This window comes from Epargyreus clarus, unplaced genomic scaffold, assembly GCF_041222505.1.
Source record: "Epargyreus clarus isolate Ecla_fem2 unplaced genomic scaffold, WU_Ecla_fem_2.2 ptg000003l, whole genome shotgun sequence".
Taxonomy (NCBI): Eukaryota; Metazoa; Arthropoda; class Insecta; order Lepidoptera; family Hesperiidae; genus Epargyreus; species Epargyreus clarus.
Window position 1 is genome coordinate 4,065,220 of NW_027332211.1, and position 23,613 is coordinate 4,088,832.

General features: G+C 33.5%; 1 protein-coding gene across 6 annotated transcripts in view; it reads left to right on the plus strand.

Annotated features, from left to right (window-relative positions):
* exp (expansion) overlaps nt 1-23,613 on the plus strand; it is a 204,575-nt gene that overhangs the window by 111,747 nt on the left and 69,215 nt on the right. For all 6 annotated transcript variants that reach the window (XR_012103224.1, XM_073084088.1, XM_073084096.1 and 3 more), the window contains one exon: nt 17,129-17,286. Coding sequence is in view for 5 of the 6 variants with exons in the window: in XM_073084088.1 (XP_072940189.1) it covers nt 17,129-17,286 (158 nt within the window). In the remaining variant the exon portion in view is untranslated. The remainder of the gene's footprint in view (nt 1-17,128; nt 17,287-23,613) is intronic.

Consider the following 23,613-nt stretch of genomic DNA (forward strand, 5'->3'; position numbering starts at 1 on the left):
GGCCTAATAAGTCGCTCTGACCTTTGACAGTAAGTCACGACGCTGGAAATGCCGCGAATACTTGCTCTATATGAGTTGACAATTGATTAGGAAAAATGTGCAATCACAAAGTCAGTCATGACCATAATAAGTCAATTTGCTCAGTCACAAATTAAGTTAATTAATTAACAGATATTTCTATAGCTAATTTAGTGTGAACGTTCACGTTGTCTGTGTTCGTATGCTTCAAAGTTGGCGATGCTGAAGCCACCCATCAGCGGAATTTATAATAGTTATTTTGAGTTACTTTTGAGCTACTTTTTTGTAAGTGTATAAAGCGTTTATTTATTTATTTAATTTTGCTCACACAGCGCTACTGTGGACCGTATCGGAACTGAAATTATGCAGTATAAGTTTCGACCAAGCGTAAAAACTCTTACTAAGGGCACAGACTGTAAACTTTAAAAGAAACTGGAGCATCATATTGCTTGCTTAATGTCAGGTGTATTGCGTAGGTAGGTATAGTCCGCTCTGAATATAGAAATGAATCGCGTCGCCATAGCAAATTATATGAGTACACCTGCTCGCAACAACTTCGGACTAGCGCTTAGGCGCGGACTATAAGCATATACGATAAAAAATCTAGCCTACAGCATGATAATCATAAACAAACAAATTCTATTAAAGCTTCAAGCTATTATTATTCAATATCGATGCAAAATATGTCGCCGTTCACTCAAAGTATCGCTTACTAAAGGTCAACGAGGGATGGCCAAGGTTGCTCCACTACGCTCCATTTGAGATCGCAAGATTAACAGGCATTTATTCATACGATCGCATATTTTGTGATTCAACGGAATGCCGTTTTCTTCTAATTGCGCCACTCAGCGTTAGAGTATGGATGTAATGTGTTATGTTATATGTGATAAGGAAATAGTAAGTATGGACAGGTTATTGAAGATACCTACAGCATTTTTGTTGCAGCAAACGCATGTCCATCTAATTGTAAGATCACGCTGCTCCAAATATCAAAACGCGTTCGAAGCGGATGATGTGTATCGAAATAATAAAAATGAAAAAGAAACTATGAGAAATGGTTTTAAAATAAGTTTTAATAAATAGATTGTCTTTCATATTTTATATCTTACATTATATAAATATTTATACAAAATTATATATCCAATATATGATTTAACACGATAGTTTTTATTACTTAATGTATGCAAAATTTCATTTGATAACATTCAAAAGCATTGATGACATTCAAAACTTTACATTCATCTTTAATTTATTTCAACATTCACATTTGTTCAAATAAAAAATGAAGTAGCGTAGGTACTCAAAACACTTGAGTTGCTAAAGAATTCAAAATATGACAAATAATAAATAAAAAAGAAAATAACGTAAATAAAACCTCGAAGGAATGTTCATAAATAAAATATAACAGTCGAAGTTTGGATCAGATACCTCCTAAACAGACAGCCGTTTCAGATGAGCTTTGCAAAATTTAACAATATTACTTGACAGATCGAAAAATTTTATAGGGCTCATCCAAATCTTCATGAACACTTTTCTATTTCTGTTTGTATTCTGGTTTGAAAGTTCCGGACTGGTTTGGTTTGGTAAGAGTAGGAGACCCGAGGTATTCTAATTTAGTTCTCAGGGGTAGCATCGCATCGGTGGCCGACCTCTATCCATCCATCCTATTTATTGACTACAGATCAGTGAACACAGTTTTATATTTTACTAGCTAACCCGGCAAAAGTTGTGTTGCCATATAAATAAAAAAATGTTAAGGGTGATTAACCCTTATCACTTAGGGGTATGAAAAATAGATAGTAGCCGATCCTCAGACCTACTGAATATGCATATAAAATTTGGTGGAAACCGATAAAGCCGTTTCGGAGGAGTGCGGTAACTAACACTGTGACACGAGAGTTTTATATATAAGATAAAGTTTTATTTATAGTTTATTCATCAAAATCCTAATAACCATAAAATATGCTCATATTGACGTGGTGTGATCAACGAAATGTTCGAACAAGTCACCAACAGGTTCCTAATGAATGCTGCATAAATTAATCATAGTTGATTAACCAATAGGAAAATGTTATTTGCGAATTAATTCAAAACTAGTTTTAGGAATTACGCCACAGCGTCAAATTGACTAAACCTTGAAGTATTAGGTGTTATTTGTATATAATATTTTGTCGCATTATATAACGTTTTTCTGCCTGTCTGTATGTCTGTGTGTTTGTAGGAGACTAGTGTTATCTGTTCAGGTTTACAAAAAGGCCTGACAGATAGTATCGCCACACCATATTTCTGCATTATGAGAATGATATAAGAAATAGTATAATATCTGGTGGGTAGAGAGTGGCAAGAACGGTAAAGCAGAGAAACGAATATTAGGCGTTGAGCGCTGCTGTGTTCTGGTTTTAAGGGTGTGGTAAGGGGACATATTTTCCGAGGCGTTCCAGCTTAGTCCTCAGGGGTAGCGACGCACCTGTGGCCGACTCCAGGTAAGAATATATAATCCTATCTGGGGTTTATTAAAGATGTCCATGTGCGGCAGTAGCCACTTCCCATCAGGTGAACTGCATGCTCGTCTGCTACTCCCATATCGTAAGAAAAAGACCTATATTAGCTAAAATATAGCAGCTCGCCGTTTGCTCCGTTTTCATATACATTATTACTCCAACTCATCAACAAATTAAACTTCGTTTGTAATACTACTTAAGAGACTAATTTGATACTTCGCCCAACCTTTAACCTTAAAACGCTCAAATAAAAAATAACTCGTACGCTCCCCTGATTTCGCAAAGTCGAACCGGATAACACTCAAAGTTATTACAAAGGTACGGTCTGATAAGCCCGGACACGGATGGAATCGACTTTGGCAGTTTTGACCTCGGCCCGCGGGGGTTTGGGCCGCAGTCGACGGGTTAAGTGACGTCCGAAAGGATTTCGTACCTACCTGCTTGTCATAAATATTTGTGGGAAGAAAAAACCTTAGCCACTGTTAACTGGTATGCAACAATGTAGTTTTTTTACTTTTTTATGAAGGGATTATTGCTTATATATTTTTAGGCCGTGACCGGTTTTTTTATATTTTAAATGTATACATCATCTATAACTAATATATTAAATGGTATAAGATATACGCATGCTAAAAAAATTCATCTCTCTTGGTAACGCTGGATGGCTCGAAGGACCAACTTTGTAGCCCTCCGGTGACACACAGTATACATTCAGGCGGATTAGTTTCACATTAAAATGGTTTTTAATATTTTTAACCAACATGCATTGATAATAATACTCATTTATTATTTCAAATAAAAATAATGCAAAACAAAGCACTAATAAACATCTACAAATTGTAAAACAGTCTATAAACATTTTAGACTTGTCATATCCTTGTAAATTATGACACATCTCAAAAGAAGCAATTAAACTTGTCATTTCATAAATCCATCTGAACAGAAGCTTGTAAACGTTATAAATCCATCGATAGCATCGAATTCCTAAGCTACTTAGTTACGTAACATAAATATACCTAGTTTTTATCTTTCGTATTCAGTCAAACGGGAAACGGTGGTCACCGCACAAGGCGACGGATTGCTGTCAGCATAAATTATAGAGAAACCACAACCATGCTTTCTTTACTACCTTGTTCTACTATGACTGGATAGAAGATAAACGATGAATGTGCTGACTTAAAACATGAAATCATTGGAATTTAATATTACATGTTTTTCTGTTAGCATTGTTGCCACTTAAAATGTTTTATTTTTATTACCTTTTGGGAATACCCATAAGGTAATAAAACATTTTTTTTAAATAGGGAGGCAGACTTAAATTATAATTTAACCCAATTTAAAGTCAGTCCGCCTATTTTTGCCTAATTAATATTTAAAATTCGATTTAAATTTATTTCAATATCACAAAAATATAACCCTTCCTCGACAGTTGCTTAATTAAATTAAAATGTATGTTTGACAGTTTGAATTTATTCCCTTAGCTTCTTATGCTATTATTAGAAAATGTATTTTTGACAGTTTGACTTTATTCCCTTAGCTTCTTATGATATTATTATATTTATTCTTATATTATTATTCGTTTTAAGACGACAGTGAGACAACTCCCTAACGTAAAGGAAGTGACACTTTGTATTCAGACATACTTATAATTTTAAAGCGCATATTTTTATTTTAGTTATTTGAGGCATGTGTGAGTTAAATTGTGTATTTATCTAATTACACTATTTCCATTCAGTCTTTGAAGGCCCGCTGGGTAGGCATTTAGAAAGTTGATAATATATAATATAGACACTGTACGATGTATCAAGTTATGTGTTGTCAATTAGTGTATAAACAAACGTACATTCCTTTTTGTGCTAGACAATTAATTGTGGAAAAAAGAAACTTAATTAAAACTGGAATATCCAAGTAGCACGAAAAATAATTTTATTATTACTTATTGTACACTAAATTACCATAGGTATACAAGTATGCAAGTATTGCCATTCCATTAAGTGCCATTAAGTTTTTCCGATAAGTGCTACTAAGCTACCGGGATTTCAACTAGAAAGTATAACACCTGAAAATATGCTATCCATCTTCATCCCATGGATGAGTAAAGATTACTCACTCCTAACAAGAAAATGTAACCAGTTTTGACAATTGAAATAGTTGCGTAAAAAAAAATGCCATGTCTCCGTGCTAAAATGTCCCTAAAATATTTGAAATACTTATTGATTTATTACGTAAATTACGCAGTATTAGTAATTTATTCGTAAATTTTCTTTAAAAATATCTTTTATTTGTCAAGAATTCAAAAAAATATCTGACAAATCAGCCCTTTGTGGCTTCATTCAATTTCAAGGCGGCGAATTAGGTATCTTTACTAATCTATGGTCATTGCTTTAATGTCATGTCATTTCTAACGCTTCTAAACTTCTAAATTGACAATTTGTTTGACATAACAAACTTTACAATAAAAGCAGATTCCTTTATTTTTGCTCTATTTCATTGTAATACAACAATGACTTCATACTACAATCTTGTGGTGAATTTACTTCTTAGATATACACAACACTATCTTCTAACGCTTATATTTACAGCAATAAGGTTATAAATACTAATTTGAGAAACAGCCTATATAAATATTAATTAATCTGCTCCTGTCTATCACGAGCCTTTACGGAAACTTGACCACGCAAGGTCGTTGTTTAACTGTATTCACTTTGTAGAGCAACATTCAAAACGTATGTAATTATAATATTGTACTCTACCACACGCCTATAAGGTGGTATATCGTGTAAGCCAGTGTAGTTGCTCAAGAATGCGGTATTCAATGTTTTAAGTTCTATTTGAATAATGTATACACTTGCAGTCTTTGAATACAGTGTAGAGCTTTTCTTCAAACCCTTTTAATGGTTTATAATAAGCAATATACAGCAAATATAAGAGAAAACTTTGAACAAAATTTTAACTGCTTCCACTTATCCGATTGAACTGAAATTTCAAATACAAAAATTATAGTGAATTGTTGTGCTGATGGTGGATAGTGGTCACATTATAACTTCAACCGGCAACTAGCTATAGAAACTTAATTACTAAACTAAATATCTTCGTCGTATTTAGGCTTAGGTATTAGATTTATCCTTACTATCCTTACTAATATTATAAATCCGAAAGTAACTCTGTCTGTCTGTCTGGTTGTCTCTTCTTCACGCCTAAACCACTGAACCGATTTTAATGAAATTTTGTACAAAGATAGTCTGAGACCCGAGAAAGGATATAGGATAGTTTTTATCCCGGAAATCCCACGGGAACTAGGGATGGCGATCTAAGATCGATTAATCGGAGAATCGATCTTTTGGACCAAAAAGTCGATTATTTTAATCGATATTAGTAAGGATTTAATCGTAAACTATGCATTTGATCAAGTGATGATCTTTAGCAAAGTTTCCATGAGCCTACGAAGGTTTCAGAGTTGGTAGACCAATTTTCGCCAGATGGCGCCACTTTCATTCCAATGAAGGTACGAATTTTCAATTTTATGTATGTTAGTATGTCATATTATTTTATTTGAAACGCGGGCGAAGCCGCGGACAATAACTAGTCTCTAATAAAATAAAATGTATTTTCTGAGGTTCCGTACCCAAAGGGAAAATTACTAATCCCAATACCCTTTTACTAAGCCTCCTTTGTCTGTCCGTCATCCGTTACATGAATCGATATAGATAGTTATTTAAAATTTTTACAGATTATATATCAGGATGGCCGTTGTAACAACAAATATTAAAATAAAATACTTAAAAATAAATTGTACCACAATAGGTAGATTCAAATATTCACAATGCATTTACTTTTATGACTGCTCCTATCATAAATACTAAAAATAAAAAATACCCTCCGTATCCGAGTACGGCTCGCACTACACCAACTCTCTTCTGATTCACTTAAATCTCCAGTTAGCACTCAGAACCTCTTTACGTTTCACGCACATTAAGTACACCATAACACATAACATCAAACTAATCCTAAGTAGTGACAAGGCGTTTGCCCAAAACAAGTATTACTGTCGCATTACGTCTGACTACTTAGAGCGCCTTTAATAAAGTTAATCTCAAAACAAAATGTGTTGTCGTAATCTCTGAAAGCTTTTTGCGGTCAAAAATCGATTAAATGTACCAGAGGGACAAAATGTGCATTTTCTTATACGGTGCATCTGTGTATTTAAAAAATACTTAAGTCGTGTTACTCAAAACCAAATTCAACAGAAATCTTTTTAAAACTTAGTAACCTACCAACATTTCGTAAGTGATTCGTTTTTGGAATAGCGGCATTGAACGAAATTGAAATACAAATTGCTAACTTTTAATTAAAAAGTACCTAGTAATTTTTCTTTTGTATGCAATAGGTCAATCCGCCCTTAAAATCTTTATACAGTCCAGTACAGTTACAGTACATTTAAAGATTTCAAAACAAATATCAAAAGTAAATCATACCATCACCTAATTGATACTGTCGATTACGAATAGGATAATGTGATCGTGTAATCATTATGAAATGGCCTACATAAATCACTTAGATGTAGTATGGAGGAAATAGAAGGTCTATTGCATATAATCATAATACCTACGTAATACCTTTATCTGTCTATTCACACGTACAACGTCACAACGCACGGCAGCGAAAAAATCACGGCAGCTTTTTTAAATTTGAATAAAATTGTACAGCTACTTGCGGCTGCATTGGTAACTACAAAACAGGTATAAATACATACATGTCTTTGCCATAGGGTGGTCGGCTCTCATACGTGATGTCGTTTATATTTCCATTGTAGTTATGATGTGATCTGTATCGCACACTGTTGACTTAAAGACAACATGCGGTCCATGCGAGACATACTCGTATTATGAGTTTTATTAGGCAGTTGTCATTGTCGTGTAGAAGTGGTACATGTGAATAGGAACTAAGATGCAACTGCACCTAAACGTGGTTAAACTGTTCTCTTACACAATATTTCGTGTGCTAAGCGTTCGGTTATGAAAGTTATCGATGATTAAAAAGCTGTTTGGAAATTATATTAAGATTATTAAGATTAGTATTATACAGTCAATCTCATGATATAATCTATCAAATTTTATTTTTGAACGCTCTTATGAAAGTTACCTATTTGTCAATAACATGTCACAAGTTTCTACCAATTTTTATTTTTAAGTAAAAAGTTTTAAGTAAAAATAAAAATTGGTTAAAAATAAGTTTTTTAAGTTGTTTGTATAATAATTTGATCCGACTACCTTTTGAAAAAATATAATTGTAAATTAAAATTAAGCGGCAAGCTTAAATTAAAATTCTATATATATAAACGCGGAAAATTTGCGACAATTGTAAATATACAAAGTTACTCCAAAATTCCAATTTTAAATCGGGTATTGCGGCACAAAACAAGACCCTTCATTAATTTACTATCAGAAGATTGTCACATATAGTATAAAACCTTTTAGGCGCCCCAAAAACAAAATAAACGGTAAGGTTTTAAAGGACATTGATATTGCCTAAAAAGGTGATACAGGTTTTACATTCCATGAATATATTAAACTAAAAGTCAGGCTCGGTGTCAGATTGATTATGAAGTCAAAGTAAACAACACTTTTGAGGTAGGTAAGAAATTAATAAAAAAATTGATACTATATATAATACAAGTATGTTAAGACTTTTTTGAAATCTAGGTCTAGGTCTAAATCAATGTTTAGCTGTACATACTTCTGTTGACAGATATTCAAAAATCAAAAACACTATTAGTTGGTTAATTAAAAATAAATCTCCATCGGTACAAAAAATGTCGCTTTCCAAATATTACCTTAGTAGGCCATAGATTAGTAAAGATACTTCGCCGCCTTGAAATTGAATGAAGCCACAAAAGGCTGATTTGTCAGTTATTTTTTACATTTTTAGAGAATATTTACGAATAAATAACGAATACTGCGTAATTTACATAGTAAATAAATAAGTATTTCAAATATTTTTACTTTTTAGCACGGAGACGTGACAAACTTTTTACGCAACTATTTCAATTCTCAAAACTGGTTATATTTTCTTGTTAGGAGGTAGTAGTCCATATACATTTAAAATGTGGTATAGTCCGCACCAAACTGCTAGTCCGCTCTGAAGTTGTTGCGAGCAGGTGTAGTCATACAATATGCTATGGCGACGCGATTCATTTCAATATTCAGAGCGGACTAGCAGTTTTAAGCGAGATATAATTATTTTAAAACGTCATTTTAAAACGCATACGTCCAATCAAATTTATTTAAGTAAAACTTTAGAACTGAGAAAACTACTTGTAAAAATTTAATCAAACGTTTAATATAAGTTCTAGTAACAGAAATAGCTTGTAAAATATTTTATGAAGCAGTCGGTACACACCTACAGACAACCTACATATGTTATGTACAGGTGTCCTAGTTATTTAGTTTACTTATTTGAAAATAAGAATGTTAGGTATCACTTTATCGACAGTGAAAGGCAATCTAACTTAGTTAATATCATTTCGACATTTATAGATTGGATTTAGTTATTATAAATTGTATTGCAATTATCATTCTGGCGTGCTATGTACCAAATCAATATACACGTAAAATTAAAATTACAGTCTATATATTTCAAGATTTTTTTCATTTTCTGGTATTTGAACAAAACCAAAATATAAAATACCTACCACTTTTGTCTCAAAATATTAAGATTTCTGTAGTACGGCAAGCAACCCACCTAAATATGTTAAGTAGTCATTCCGCCTATAGACATCAGTAACAATTTTAAATACGTATGATGAATACATCATCCTACTCCTGAAAGCACAATCTCTTTATCACCTAGAGTTCCAACCACTAAGCTCACACTATTTTATATCGCGTTATAATAAAAATGTTTTACAATCGACAATGACCATGTTACCCATTCAAAGATAAATTGATTCGATTTATATCATAATATCTCCGTAATTGCACGTTCACAACTTGTGACGTCACAACGGATTGAAAAGCGTCTATTGTGTCATAGAACTAGTCACCATTATTATAATAATACGATATTATTATGAAATGCAAGTACAATACATACCAATTGCTCATAAAAGCAATTAACGACTATTACTGCTCAGTATGTAACTCAATGACCTGAAGATATGTGTGTGTCATATTATGTATTTATTTTTATAGTATGTGAATGACGACTATACACTGAGATATGGTGTGGGGGAAGATTAATCGAGGTATGTTCTCAGGCATTTCAAGAGATTGGCAATCCCTGAATTGAAGTCTTCAAATGTTATTATGTGACTTTTCAATTTAATTAGGTAAATCTGCTTAGTCTACAGCGGTTTTGTTCAATTGATCAGCCGGTTGGTTATCTTAATTTCCGTTTTATATAAAAACACATTGTATATAATCAATGTTTGTCAATTTAATAAAATTAGTCAATATAATGTATATTTATAAGTTCTAAGTATAACTATTCTTGTTATCCCATTTTTAAAGGGTGGCCTCAATTTAAAATATCCCGATATTTTGTAAAATGGCGATAGCAAATTGACGATCCTATCTTATTAATTTCCGTATTGGAACTACCTGCTCGTTAAAGCCCCGTCTGGCTAAAGCAGTTTTATATTTTTACTAGGTTAAATCGACTACGCTTTTTTAACTTAGTCCAATATCCATTATTAGGATTTATATCAGATCCTTCCCACGGAAACTTTGGTATAAAATGTAAATAAAAAAAAAAATATTAAGAGAAACGAAACGTGTTTAAAAAAATTAAACTATGCATCACGAACTTTTCAACATGGAAGAATTTTTATATATACATTTTTCGCAACCTAAGAAATCTAACAGCGCAATGTTATCTATAAATAATATACGTGTGAATAATTATCAGGATCATCACATATTTTGACTCTACGATAAATCACAGCGTCACTCGCTTGCTTAGTTATTATAATTTGCCGCGGCATTTTGCATATGGTATTTGAATCCATTGAATTTATAGCCTATTACAAAATGAGGCTTTACTCTGCTTTAGACATTTTACGAATAAGTGAATACTTGTAAACAAATGACATCACTTATTGAATACACCTTGAGGAAATCGGCATACCTGAGAGATCTTCAAAAAAATCTTTAAGGTATGTGAAGTTTACCAATTGACACTTGAACAGCGCGGTGGACTATAGCCTAATCTTTCTAATTTTGAGAGAAAACTGGGTAAGGGACCCAGCAGTAGGACAGTAATGGGTTTATGTCGATGACGACAACACTTATAAATTTAAAAAAAAGCTTATATTTCGAAAATTTGCTTCACATTATCCTTTAAACCAGAATCAATACTTTTGTATTCTCTTTTTTTAACTTTGTTCCTGATCTTGTTCACTGCCACTCTTATCAACAAACGATATATCTTTCCGTTTTTTTATCACAAAGCATTCTGTATAATATTAAAATAATTACAGAGGTATATTAGCTCAGATATGGAATTGATTCGAGATGTGGTCAGCCTTGCAACCGCTACTCTGGTTTTTATTACCACACATTACCTCCGAATGCAAGGAAAGGTTTTTATTAACATTTGCGAGATCATATGAATTATATTATTTATAACTAGTGCTCGATCAATTTAATAAATGAGATCATGTGATATAAACGTGCTTAATCAATAAAAAAACAGGTACTAAAAAAGGGTCAGGAAATAGAAAAACTTAATTATCATTTATCAGTTTATTTTTGTCTATAAGTAATTTATAAATAAACTGGGAATATTTAATTTTTGTAAGCGGCAATTCTAAGTAGTTAATATAAAGAGTCGTAATGTTATGGGGTATCGTAGCACATGAAAACGCCGTAGAATAGGAATACGTCGTAGCAGGAATTTCATAGCCGCGGCGTAGCGTAGCTCAGGAAGGCATTTAAAATACCAGGAATGTTTTATTTTAGTCGTTAATAAATAATGATAACAAACGCTTTCATGCATAGCCCCATATAAGTACTACTTGGGTAGGTCCCTAAACACATGAAGATGGATACACAAGCGCCCATACTAAGAAGCGATATAGCTTAACAGATATTTGGCTGACCGGGGATCGAATCCCAAACCGGACGCGATCAGCGTTACTTGTCGGTCGTTAGCAACTAGTTTGCGTATTACCATTGTACACTATGACGCGACGTTCTTGAAAGCTTGATTTATTCAAACAAAACTCACAGCTTTTGATCAGCAAGTGTATTGAAATGACTGGTTTTTATCGAAGGATTCGATGGTAGGGCGAAAAAACGCAGAACATCAGAGCTTATCGCCTTGTAGGGCGACATTATGCCTTCTTAGCGCGTGCCATAAATCAGGAGCATGAGCAGGCGTGACTGACTGTCAGGGCTGAGGTTGTGGGAAATTATATAGAAAAATGTTATAATTATTTTTTCAATAGTAGCAGCAGGCGAGCTTCCATTTCATGGTAAGTGGCTACTGCCGCCTATCTTGTAAATAACACCAGATACAATTAGACTTCTACCTGTACCCTTAGTATGAGTTATTACGTTTTTACAAAAAATACTGTTTTTGTATTTGTTTATTTACTCATACATTTCCATTCATCGCCCCTAGCGGACTGTGTCAGGACTGATTAGAAATGTATGGGAAATACGTAAACAAATAAAAAACAGTACTTTTTGTAAAAACGTAAAAATTCATACTAAGGGTACTGATATCAGCCACATATGTGTTACTGCCCTTGAGAACTAACTTAGATTGTTTTGCATGCGTGTTTCTTATCACATGTTTTAAATCAGTACAGAATGTAATGAATACATAAAAGGTGTAGCGATGTTGCTCAAATATCATTATTATGTTCAGTAATGTTAGAAACGTTCAATTGCACCAACTACATTATGAAATGTAGAATTTTGTCAATCTTTTATTGATAAACTACATTCAAAACATTATGAAATCTCAATCATTTAAACAGCACAAACTCTTTATTTATGCAAATCAATCGCACATGACAGCCCTGATAACTAAAGCTAGTCACACACGAAGAAATACAAAACCGTGACACTAACGAGGCTATTCACGTCACGTGACGCTATCAACAATGTGATGCTAGATTGCAGATGGCGCTGTGAATTGCGTATTAGCGAAAATATTTATCGGTGCCCATTGATACCGTGTGTCATACGAGATGAGACGCAATCAGGTCGATTCAATGCGGAGAAAGCCCGCATTTGTTACGGTTAGTGTTTGAACCGCTAAGGGTGTCTGCACACGTATCAATGCGGAAATGACTTCGGCGATAAATAGCTTGTAAGGAGACCTATTGTAACCGTAATGGTTTGGGTGTGGTTGAATAAAGATCGTAATTCAAAATGGCGGCATGTCTATTTGATTTGTTACTCCTCTGTACCTTAAATATTATTATCGATTTGGATTTCGATCTTTCTTTTGATAAGTATGAGAGCGAAAAAGATGTCATTCGCGTTATGTCCGTCCTTATAATGTTAGTGTCGATAAGTGTGTGGAGACCCTAAGTCGGCTGTCAGCTTTTAGCCTTGTTCCTCAGTTGTAAAGCTCATGAATATGCTAATTTATGTCACATGGTCATTTTGACGATGAAGGGCTTTGATCTTGCTGGTCGGAATGTGAATTTAGGATGATGTAGTCAAATATTTGTTCATTCGGTTCTATCATCATAAATTTTATTACACATACACACATAACATATGCCAAATAAAATTGTACAGCGAAATATTTCAGATTTGATTTCATATAGCGATTTTACTGTGCTTTATACTGTAACTGTACTTGTAATGGTATATTTCAGTTCAATGTCTTTGTTCTAATAGTACTAACTATTGAGTTTCACTTTCTTTCAATTTCACCACCACAAATTACATATCCACGAAGTGTCATTATAGTACTTGATAATACAGGGATGTTTAAACAGTTTTCATTTGTTAAATCTATGAATAACATGAACATTTTTGAACTCTCTGTAGTTTGACTGCATCACCAGCACCACATCTATTTCTGCCTTATAACGCGTAGAACCACAGACATGAGCGGTTTGTAGAACACTTAAACTATGCGTTCAAACTTAGCCTTAGCCTTCGAGAATAGCACCACATCTGTGACCGACCTTAGATAGGGCTCTGTGGTTCTATTTGAAGTTACAGTTTCCCTGTGCGTCAGAATTACCTAGCTATAGTATATATTATAAAAAAGAATACATTTTTGCCTGGAAAATCAGGAACGTTTCTTGAGTAACAAAAACTAAAATCCAAAGCGACGTTGTGCGGAAAATTGCTTATAAATAAAAGTAATATTACTTAATTATGTAAATGTCATACGATTTTGAACAATCACATATGGCAATCAAAGATATACTCAAAGACGTTAACCCTAGCATCGCACCGCAAAAATAACGGCAACGCTTTCGTGTATCAAGCACCTGCGGATAAAATCGAAAGTAGATTCTGCGGCACCACACCGTGGAAAGTGCTATCATTAGTCCACTAACCACGTTACGTCACAACTCAAACTATTTTGGAAGTGCACGAACAAATCAATATATCTATCTCTCCTCTGATTTATTTGGCTGTTACAAACAAAAAAAAAAAACAAATTTAGTAGGAACATTTCGTAGGCGTGTTAACAGCAGTTTCTTGAAATCATGAAGTTTTATTAATAGAAAGAAAGACGATTCTACCGGTTCTTATTATTTCCTTATTTTCTTCGTTCTGCAGTATTAAAATATGATGTAAAATACCATATCATTCTAAGATATGAGGTGTGCCCATCAATGCCCATGTGACAATGCCGTTCAGTGCCTATGGGACAATAATATCTTAACGATGATGATGGTGCAATTATCCACTTTAGACTATTGAGCGGTTTTTAAACTACGTAAACAACACAAACTACCCATTCACCTTACAAACCATTAATCTTGTAAGTAAGTCATGGGATAAAACCGAAAGTGGTATTCGCTATCGAAGTCATGGCGCGGAAAGGAACGTGTTGCGATTAGCGGTTCTGATTCTGACGCAACCGACGTAATAATCAAAACGCTATCAACTCGTGCATGCATAGGGCTGTCCGTTGTCGTGAAAAACTGTTATATATTACAGCAGTTATACGTTGCTGCTATATATTATAACGAAATAAAACTGCTATAAAAGATAAAATATTTTTATTCCAGAAATATTGGATGCCTTTTAATATATGGTTGTAATTTAGAACCGATTTATTTTTTTTGGATTTTGTACAGCGGTTAAAGTGGACAGTTATTTTGTACTTTACATTACATATTCATCAACTTATAAAGCCTCCAAAGCCTCAGGTGTTAACTTTTTAGTCTAACGTTTCCTGACTTCTTTGATAAATTCTAATATTTTTTCTAAGAATCAATATTTCGGAGATATTTTTATTAAAATATCCATCTGTCGTATATTAAGCAACTATTCATTCAAATAGTAGTTTGAACAAAGACTCATCACGCCAAGGTTGATTATCAAACAAAAGTTTACAGTAAAAAATATGGATTTTCTTCGCACGTCGCAATATAATGAATTTTAATCATGTTTTGTGTTTATTATTTATTATTGTGATTTCTTGTGTAATAACTGTAATCAATGTTTTTTTTTAATTATTAAAATAACATACAAGCATATATTTCACCTGATCATAAGTTGTGCATAAAGTATTCTAGTATTACTAATACCTATTGACATCAGTAATCAAAGTCAAGTGTGTTTAGATCGTGTAGTCTTTCCTGAGGTGAGATGAGGCCCTTCTACATAATAGGACCATCTTGTATATTCTCATTTAAATATCACTAACTAATGCGATCTGAATGTGCCAACCCTAACTAACGGTACGTTCGGTATAATTATTTGAGACTTTTTACACAAGTATAACTGAGTGTTTACTGCAAGCTTATGAAAACACTAGTTATATTTCGCTTGTGTATTCGCAAAAACAACCATTTCCACAGACTATTGACCGCCTTGATTGTTATGCAAGATGGAAGATATTCTGTATATTTTACCTTGTAGTGTGTGCTATAGAGTGGGATTTTCTTTGTAAATTGTTTTAAATTAGGTATTTATGACATTAAATATTAGTATAAACATTAACATTCTTCGCTGTTGTATTTTATATATGAGCACATATAATTTAGAAGAATGTAATAAAAACAAAATAAAGTAATAGAATAATGCTCACGATAAAATGATATTTCCGCTAAAATAATTACTGAAATTGGCACAAATGTTTTAGAAACAGTTTATAATAAAATCTAATTCCAAATGCCGGATGCTATTCTATAACATCACATATAGTCAGAAACAGTATCCGTTGCAAAATGTCAAAATTGAAAACGTGAAATTTGAAACGTGGCACCGCACTTTTGTGTGAAGTATTGTATATGTCAGGAATACACATTTTATCTTTGAAACCCAGATTACCTTCTCTTAATCTCAGGTATCCTATATTTCTAACAGTTCTAACTGACATGGTAGGTTATTGCGCCTTCTGATACAATTTGGAACTACTTCTACAATTTGGATTTACTTCTGATTTGGAATTTGCGCACTTAAAGACGTTTTAGAAAGAGAATTTAGAATGTAGAATCGTAATCTAAAGTCTGTTATAATTAATTAATCATATCATCGGTTTACGTACGACAACCTTTCTTCGCCGATTTAGTTTAGTACAATTACAATTATTTTTCTTTAACGCATCCCCTACAAGGTTGTGCCCGTGGTAGCCATCAGTCCACCTACAACGGTCCTAACATACATGTTCTAACGACCAAGAAGCGAGTTAGTAGAGCGGAACGTTGCTACGGTCCGATGTCATCTGTTGCGACAGTGGACATTGCCACACCGGGATTAATATCTAAACTTTGGTAATCTTAACACACCCTGCAAGGCTTTGTTTGTTTTGAATAGGAAATGATGAGTCGAGTTGGAGCAAGGTCGCTCTTAAGTTGGAAATAAATGTTTGCCGCTTAAAATGTTTATGAGTGTTGCAAGTGTGTTAGTATATTATAGTTACTTTAAAACCATTAGCATGCCTTCTGGATTTCTGTTCTTATACATAAGATAAAAGCATTAAATTCACAAACGAATTATTTAGTTCTAACGCTCTATATGTTCTATAACGCTCTATAACGCTTTGCAATTCTGGACACAGATTAGAAAGATCGTTTTCTACCTCGTAGTGAAAATCAATTTATTTGTTCCGCTTTCAGTGATCAGCTAAACAACCAATCTTAATTAAATTTGGCCTGCGTCATGAAGATGAATCTAGAATAATGCATATTACTATACAATAACTATTAATTGATCATTAATCACAATTTCATAAAGCAATATACAATTAAAATGTAATAAGCAGAATTATGTTATTAATTTTTTTTTTATTTACAGTTTTAATTTATAGGATAAGGACTCATTATTTTATTTACGAGTAATTTATGGTTTCAGTATAAAGCATAGGTTATGGTTTTATATTAAAATCTGGATAAATATCCAAGTACTGAAATGACGAACAAACTATGTTACATATGTTAATATGTTTTCTTTTGTCAACAGGAACACATACAGGAAGTGTTGGACAAATGGACACAGATCGACGACGAGATCTGGGCGAAGGTGATAGTCTTCGAGAAGAACCGACGCGTCGCAAAGGCGTACGCGAGGGCGCCGGTGCTCACTATCAACGGCTCGGATGACGGATTTGACGGCATGAGGTAAGGGTTTTACTATCCCAGGAGTGTTCGAAGGTGAACCCTCTATGATCCGACTCCGGCCGCACAACCGCCACACCTATCTCTGTCTAATAACATCAGTTTTAAGCGCTGCTGAGTTCTGGTTTGACATGCAGTCCTATAGTCCAGTCTATTCCTATGTTAAAAAAAAAAGTTTCAAATGACTATGCTCGCACATTTTAGAGTCAACCCCGAAGATTAACCCCAGAAAAGATTAAGTGCTAGTTCAGGTGGGGCAAAAATGCGTTGCAACCCCTGAAGACTAAGTTGGAAATTTTCCTCTATGTGTTTTAAAATGTTTGTTCATATTATTTTCTTGTCAAAATGACCTTTGAGAGAATTAAACTTTGTCTTTAAAAAATAGAGTCCATAATATTATAATACGAAAACTAAAACAATGTTGATATATTAGTTGATTTTGTAAAATACCTTACAAGAAGGATCACGTCTCATAGCTCCAATATTAGTGTTATTATAATTGGCAGTATTATATCGATAGTATTCTTGTGCATTTCATTTAGAATCGATGAAAATTGACCTCTTCTCCTAAAATTTCCACTATATATAAATATTATTGTATGTTTACAATAACTTTAATTATTACTTAACATTGAACTAACTAATTTACTATGCATTAACGGTCATTAGTTTTATTATAGTTAATTGATTTTATTGCCATACCGTAGATAATGACAAGGCTTTTTGACTGTTATCACGACCGACCACCTATGCTTCATGTTAACGGAAGTTAACATTACAACACGGTCATTACTTAACTTTATTGTTAACCATTAATTTTGTCATAACTAGACCATGTACGGTTACGAAACAGTACTTAATTGTACACAATTGTAAACAAGACAAGACAAAACGTTTGGGTACTAGAGTGATAAATTTTCGCGAAGTATACGGTCATTTTCATACCGTTTATTCTCATTTCGACCTTATTGAGCTAGACACAGAATAGTACTTTCGCTGAATGCTAGGTTGTAGATTATTCAGTCCTATTTAAGGCTGAAATAGTCAGTCATAGCACGTGGCTATACTAAATTTAAATCATGTCTAGTTCTAAGTATAACTTTATCGTTCGTTGTTCTGTAATTGTATTCGTACGAAAGTATATTTGTTCGGATAAACTTTTAGAGGTTTTTGTGTTGCTATAATATCAGCAAATAATGTTTTATAAAGAAGCATATCAATTTATAAGCAACTTGATATAAACACTACTTATTATTGGTAACATTGATTTTTTTAACAAAAAATTGTGCAACTTAAATAATGTGCAACTAAAACTTGTGCTACATAATACAATAAAAATATAATCTGTGATTAAAATTGTAATAATTTATTGATTTGTAAAACATTATTAGAAAAATAAAGCAATTTTAAATAGCAACATTACCTATAATTTATTAAACACGTTCATTGAACTGTTATAAAAATAAATGTAAAAAAAAACATTAAGACAATGTTTCATAATATCTCACGCAAACCATATAGGTATATTTAATCTGTGGTGAAAAAACGCGGCAATTTCTCTGTGACAAATGACAATCGTCACAAAGCATATCGTTTCGTGCCTAAACAGTCATGAACCGAAAATAGATATCAGGCACTAAATTCCCGAACACACTGGCGAATGAAAAAAAAATAACAGCGTATTTTTTTCATTGCAAGCATTTATTAAAGTGTTAGCGGCCAGCCAAGCGTTACCGAGCAAGGTTGCCGGCGAGTTCAGTTTCACTTAATGGATATAATTTTATCTATTCCACTACATTGTTTTAACTGTAGCACTGTGCGTTTGTTTATGGAATATTTCGAAAAGGTAAAGAATTTATTTAATGTTTTTTTAAAAGTTCTCACATGAGACATTTTAGTTTTGTGCCAACTCGAATAGTCTCCAATAAATCAGCGTGGTGAAAACATTCGTGGTTCCATATTTTTTATTGTGAAGTTGTTATTGACCCCAGCAGCATTTACAATGGCTACATCTATATATGCCTTATAACTGCATTGGTCACCCTCTAACGATACCCTCGTTTATGGTAGGGGGTAAACAAAAAATCAAGAGACATTTCAACCTCTCAAAGTTAGCAATGCGCCTGTGACCGTTCTTAGATATGACTGCTATCCTGTTTTATAACACTATTCGGACTGCAGGCTTTTTTTACTGCAATTTCATATAAAAAAATCACAGATAAAGCCATGATATTCGTCTAAACAGATCCAACTTAGTAGTAACGTGTGAGAGAAAGTTCTTACGTGCAAGCCGTTACAATTGGCCAACGTTCGTGCGAATACGTCGATAAGTGATTCGATTATGACGAACGTTGCTCAACTTTGTAAATGGGTAAAGTGGCACCCGGCGGCAATTTGCATGCAATAAATTAAACTGTGAGGCAGTTAGCCATTGAGGTGTGCCCTTCGCTTTTACATTTTTGTAACTACTGATTAATATTTTTGGGGGTGGTGGAATTATTTGCGGTTAGACGGCGATACCACCCCCACACCTATTTATACCTTATAACAACATTGATAAGCGCTCTTGTGTTCTGGTTTAAAAGGTGTGATAAGGGACATACGTCGGCCAGGTGTTCCAACTTAGCCCCTAGAATTAGCGGCGTATCTATGGCTGAACTCAGATAGAAATCTAATTTTATCTGGGGTTGATTATGGATGTGCATAGACGGCAGTAGCCACTTATTATTAGGTGGACTGCTTGTTCGTCTGCTACTCCTATATTACTAATATATGTAAACTATCGTTGTCATGGTTGGAGTTGACATTATATCACTTCTGAATGTTATATTCATATAACCAATTAGCTTGGATATCTAGTTTTGGCCGTATTGTAACATAATACAGACATTATAAGACTAAACATTAAATATTAATCGCATATTAAATTTCGTTTCTCAAGGAGACATTTAAATTTAAAATATTACATTATTTTTTTAAATTATACGATGGCGTGGTATTATGTATTTCAATAATAAATAATAAACTTCCGCATTCAAATATTATAGGCGATCAGTGATTATCTGTCGTTATCACATAAAAGACGACAGAACTCATTTTAGTCGCGTAATGACACGTATGGTACGGTCGCATATGGTAGATAAACCTACATTTAAAAATATATAATTATTTTTAATGTCCACGAATTATTTGTGAAGAAGTTCAGTGCGGTTCTGTCGCTGTCGCAGAATCCAGCGATGTAATCGCAGCGACAGTACCTATCCCGCGTCGTGTAATGAGACGGAAGCGTCGCGTGCAGTAGATCATCTAGCACTTTAAATATTTTTACTATTTTTAATTTCCACAAATTATTTGTAAAAGTACAGTGCGGTTCTGTCGCTGTCGCAGAATCCAGCGATGTGATCGCAGCGATAGTACCCATCCTACGTAGCGTAATAACGTAAATTTAAAATATATAATTATTTTTAATGCCCACAAATTATTTGTGTAAAAGTTCAGTGCGGTTCTGCCGCTGTCGCAGAATCCAGCGATGTGATCGCGGCGACAGTACCTATCCCGCGTCGCGTAATGACACGGAAGCGTCGCGTGCGGTAGATCATCTCAAACTGTTTGCATTAGCTGATTTATTTACATCCATATATTTTAAAGCTAAGTAAATGCGCTTTGATTGGAATTCAATGATACTGTTCATTAGTTAATTCTACTAGTATATGTATTAGATACCTACCAATACATTGTTTATGTTTAAATTATCCCTTACTTTGTTAAGTATTGATATCTAGAACGTCATATTTTACTAAGTTTATATCCTTTGAAAATAAATTGAACAAAAATATATTTTTATCTAAATAACGAACATACTTATATCTTATATTTAAATAATTAAAATAATGGGTGTAAAAGAAGAGTGACATATCAGTCTTCAAATATCCATAACAAACTTAAATCGAAAGCAATATAATATGGTTCTATATCCTAACTTAATACCTATTCCCATTTAATCCGCAAACGTCGACCGTACGAACCAGGAAGCGCCGGGCGCAGTGTCGCACGTCCTATCAGATGCACAGACACGAAAATCGGCATTTTAATGAAACTCACTCCTGCGGCCGATTTAATTAGTCTCGATCTAATGTTGCTTGGGAGTAGCGAACAATAAAGATCGAACATACCCCACTAATAATTAGGACTGGTTCACGGATGTCTGATAGCAGAATGGCTGGTTTAGCGTTAATTTTATTTGAGTTAATGGGTTCTGTTGTAGGGAAGTGGATCGCTGATATTGGCTCGTCCGATATGCGCACGCGACTGCGCTCGTCGTTATATGCCTTGTATGATTTAAGACAACGCTAGAAAACTTTAAATACATTTTCAAGATGTTTTTGGACGTGAGAAATATATGGAGCTGCTGTATCTTAAATAATTCGTACAGGAAGTTATCTTCGTAAGATGTTTAATGTTTTACACCTGGGCAAGGGTCTCTTCTCTTGATTTAGGGTGACCTGAAACTTATACCGTCATGCTGCTGTGGTGGAAGGTATGACGCCGTGGTCACTTCCGGGGCCGATTGACGGACGTATTCCCTAAAGTACACATCATATTATGTGTATTTTCTCTACAAATATGTTTTGTAAAACGCTTGTCATTTTTATTTTACGAAATGCAAATCATATTTATGAAATAGATAGACGAGTACTTTCTATTACTTTTAGTAATTGTTATATTGTACGATTCACTATGGCTACATTACTTAATTACACTGGTTTGTCTTCATTCTTCTATAATTGCATATTCACTCTCGTTAACTTTAATTCAATTTGCATTCAGTTATGTTGTCCTCATAACTGAACTGTTGCATCATGCTTAAGTAATATGTGACATGTAATAGACCATTTACATATAACTTGCTCATTACAAAACGGTCCATCACTGAGCATTTCCTTAACAACGTGTTATATACAAATGGTATTCATTGATTTATTTTTTTATTAATACGTTATGTTATGATGAATCGCATAGAGGTGTTGTTTTAAGATCAATTTATTCACATTAATAAATTGTGTGAAAATTATAAAAAATAATAATTTTAAACTACATAAAAATGAAAAAAAAACCATCAATACGCACTCGTATGCTATCATTATTTTTTATCCTATTGAAAAGATACATCAATAGGAATGTGTTCTCATTATTTTTTATATAACCTATTGATTAGAATACATATAATAATCAATTTAATGTTGTTAACAATAGTCCAAAAAAGCTTCTCAAAAAATATGAATCGCAAATAGCTAATGTAGATATTCTTATTAATATACTAACAATACTCCTGTTCGAGTGGCGTAGCGACCTCCTGTCGCGCTGGCGCTGAGCAAAAGACTTCAACGAGATATTATTGTCTCTACATCCGTTATAGAGCTACAGTTTGTATTGTAGAGACCTCGATAGGCATATTAATAGAGCTTAGACCTTGTTTTTCTATAGTAGTATAGACTTACCTATTCTATATGATATAGTATAGGTAAGTGTATCGTTTAAAAGACTTAAGAGTAACTGAAGTAAAATAATGTAAAGTATTCAAAAGGGTTATAAAGTAAAAATAATTTAAATAATTAAACAGAAAGACTACTTTAGAAGTCGCTAAAAATGACTTCATAACAATTTGTTACATTGTTGGATCAAGGCGTGAACTTTCTCCTATATGTATGATATGAGGGCCAAACGTCAAAGATACATAAAATATATGTAATTGGTGTGCACATTCTTTCCTTTAAAAATTGCGAGTATAATTAATCAGTTTTGTCTAAAAAAATCTATTCCATGTTATTACAATACACTTAATCGATTTTTGGCTAACTACATATATCAATTACATTTATTACAATGTCGTAAATTTATTTTTTTATAAGTGAGTCAGAGCATACGTGCCCCCAATCAACAGAGCCACAGAACTATAGCAATCAATCACCTACGACATTACCGATAGGGCCGATAGCACCGCTAATCGGCCGGATTCGGCCCCGTCGATAATGCTAGGTTGCGGGCCCACGCCGAGGCACGCGCCCGTGGCTTTTAAGAACACGACCACTCCAATACCTCATTTATCTACTTACATAGATTTTTACAGGTCAAATCTATAAAATACCTTTAAACAAGTAATTCGTTATATTCATTTCAATTTATAGGAATAATCTGAGTTTCGGGGGTTAAATTGTATTCAAACGCAATACGTAACTGAACTCATTTTTTTATATTAGTGCGTTTATATATTTTAGTAGAATATTCTAAATTAAATTTTCTGAAGCATTTTTTATTTATATTTCTTAGTTT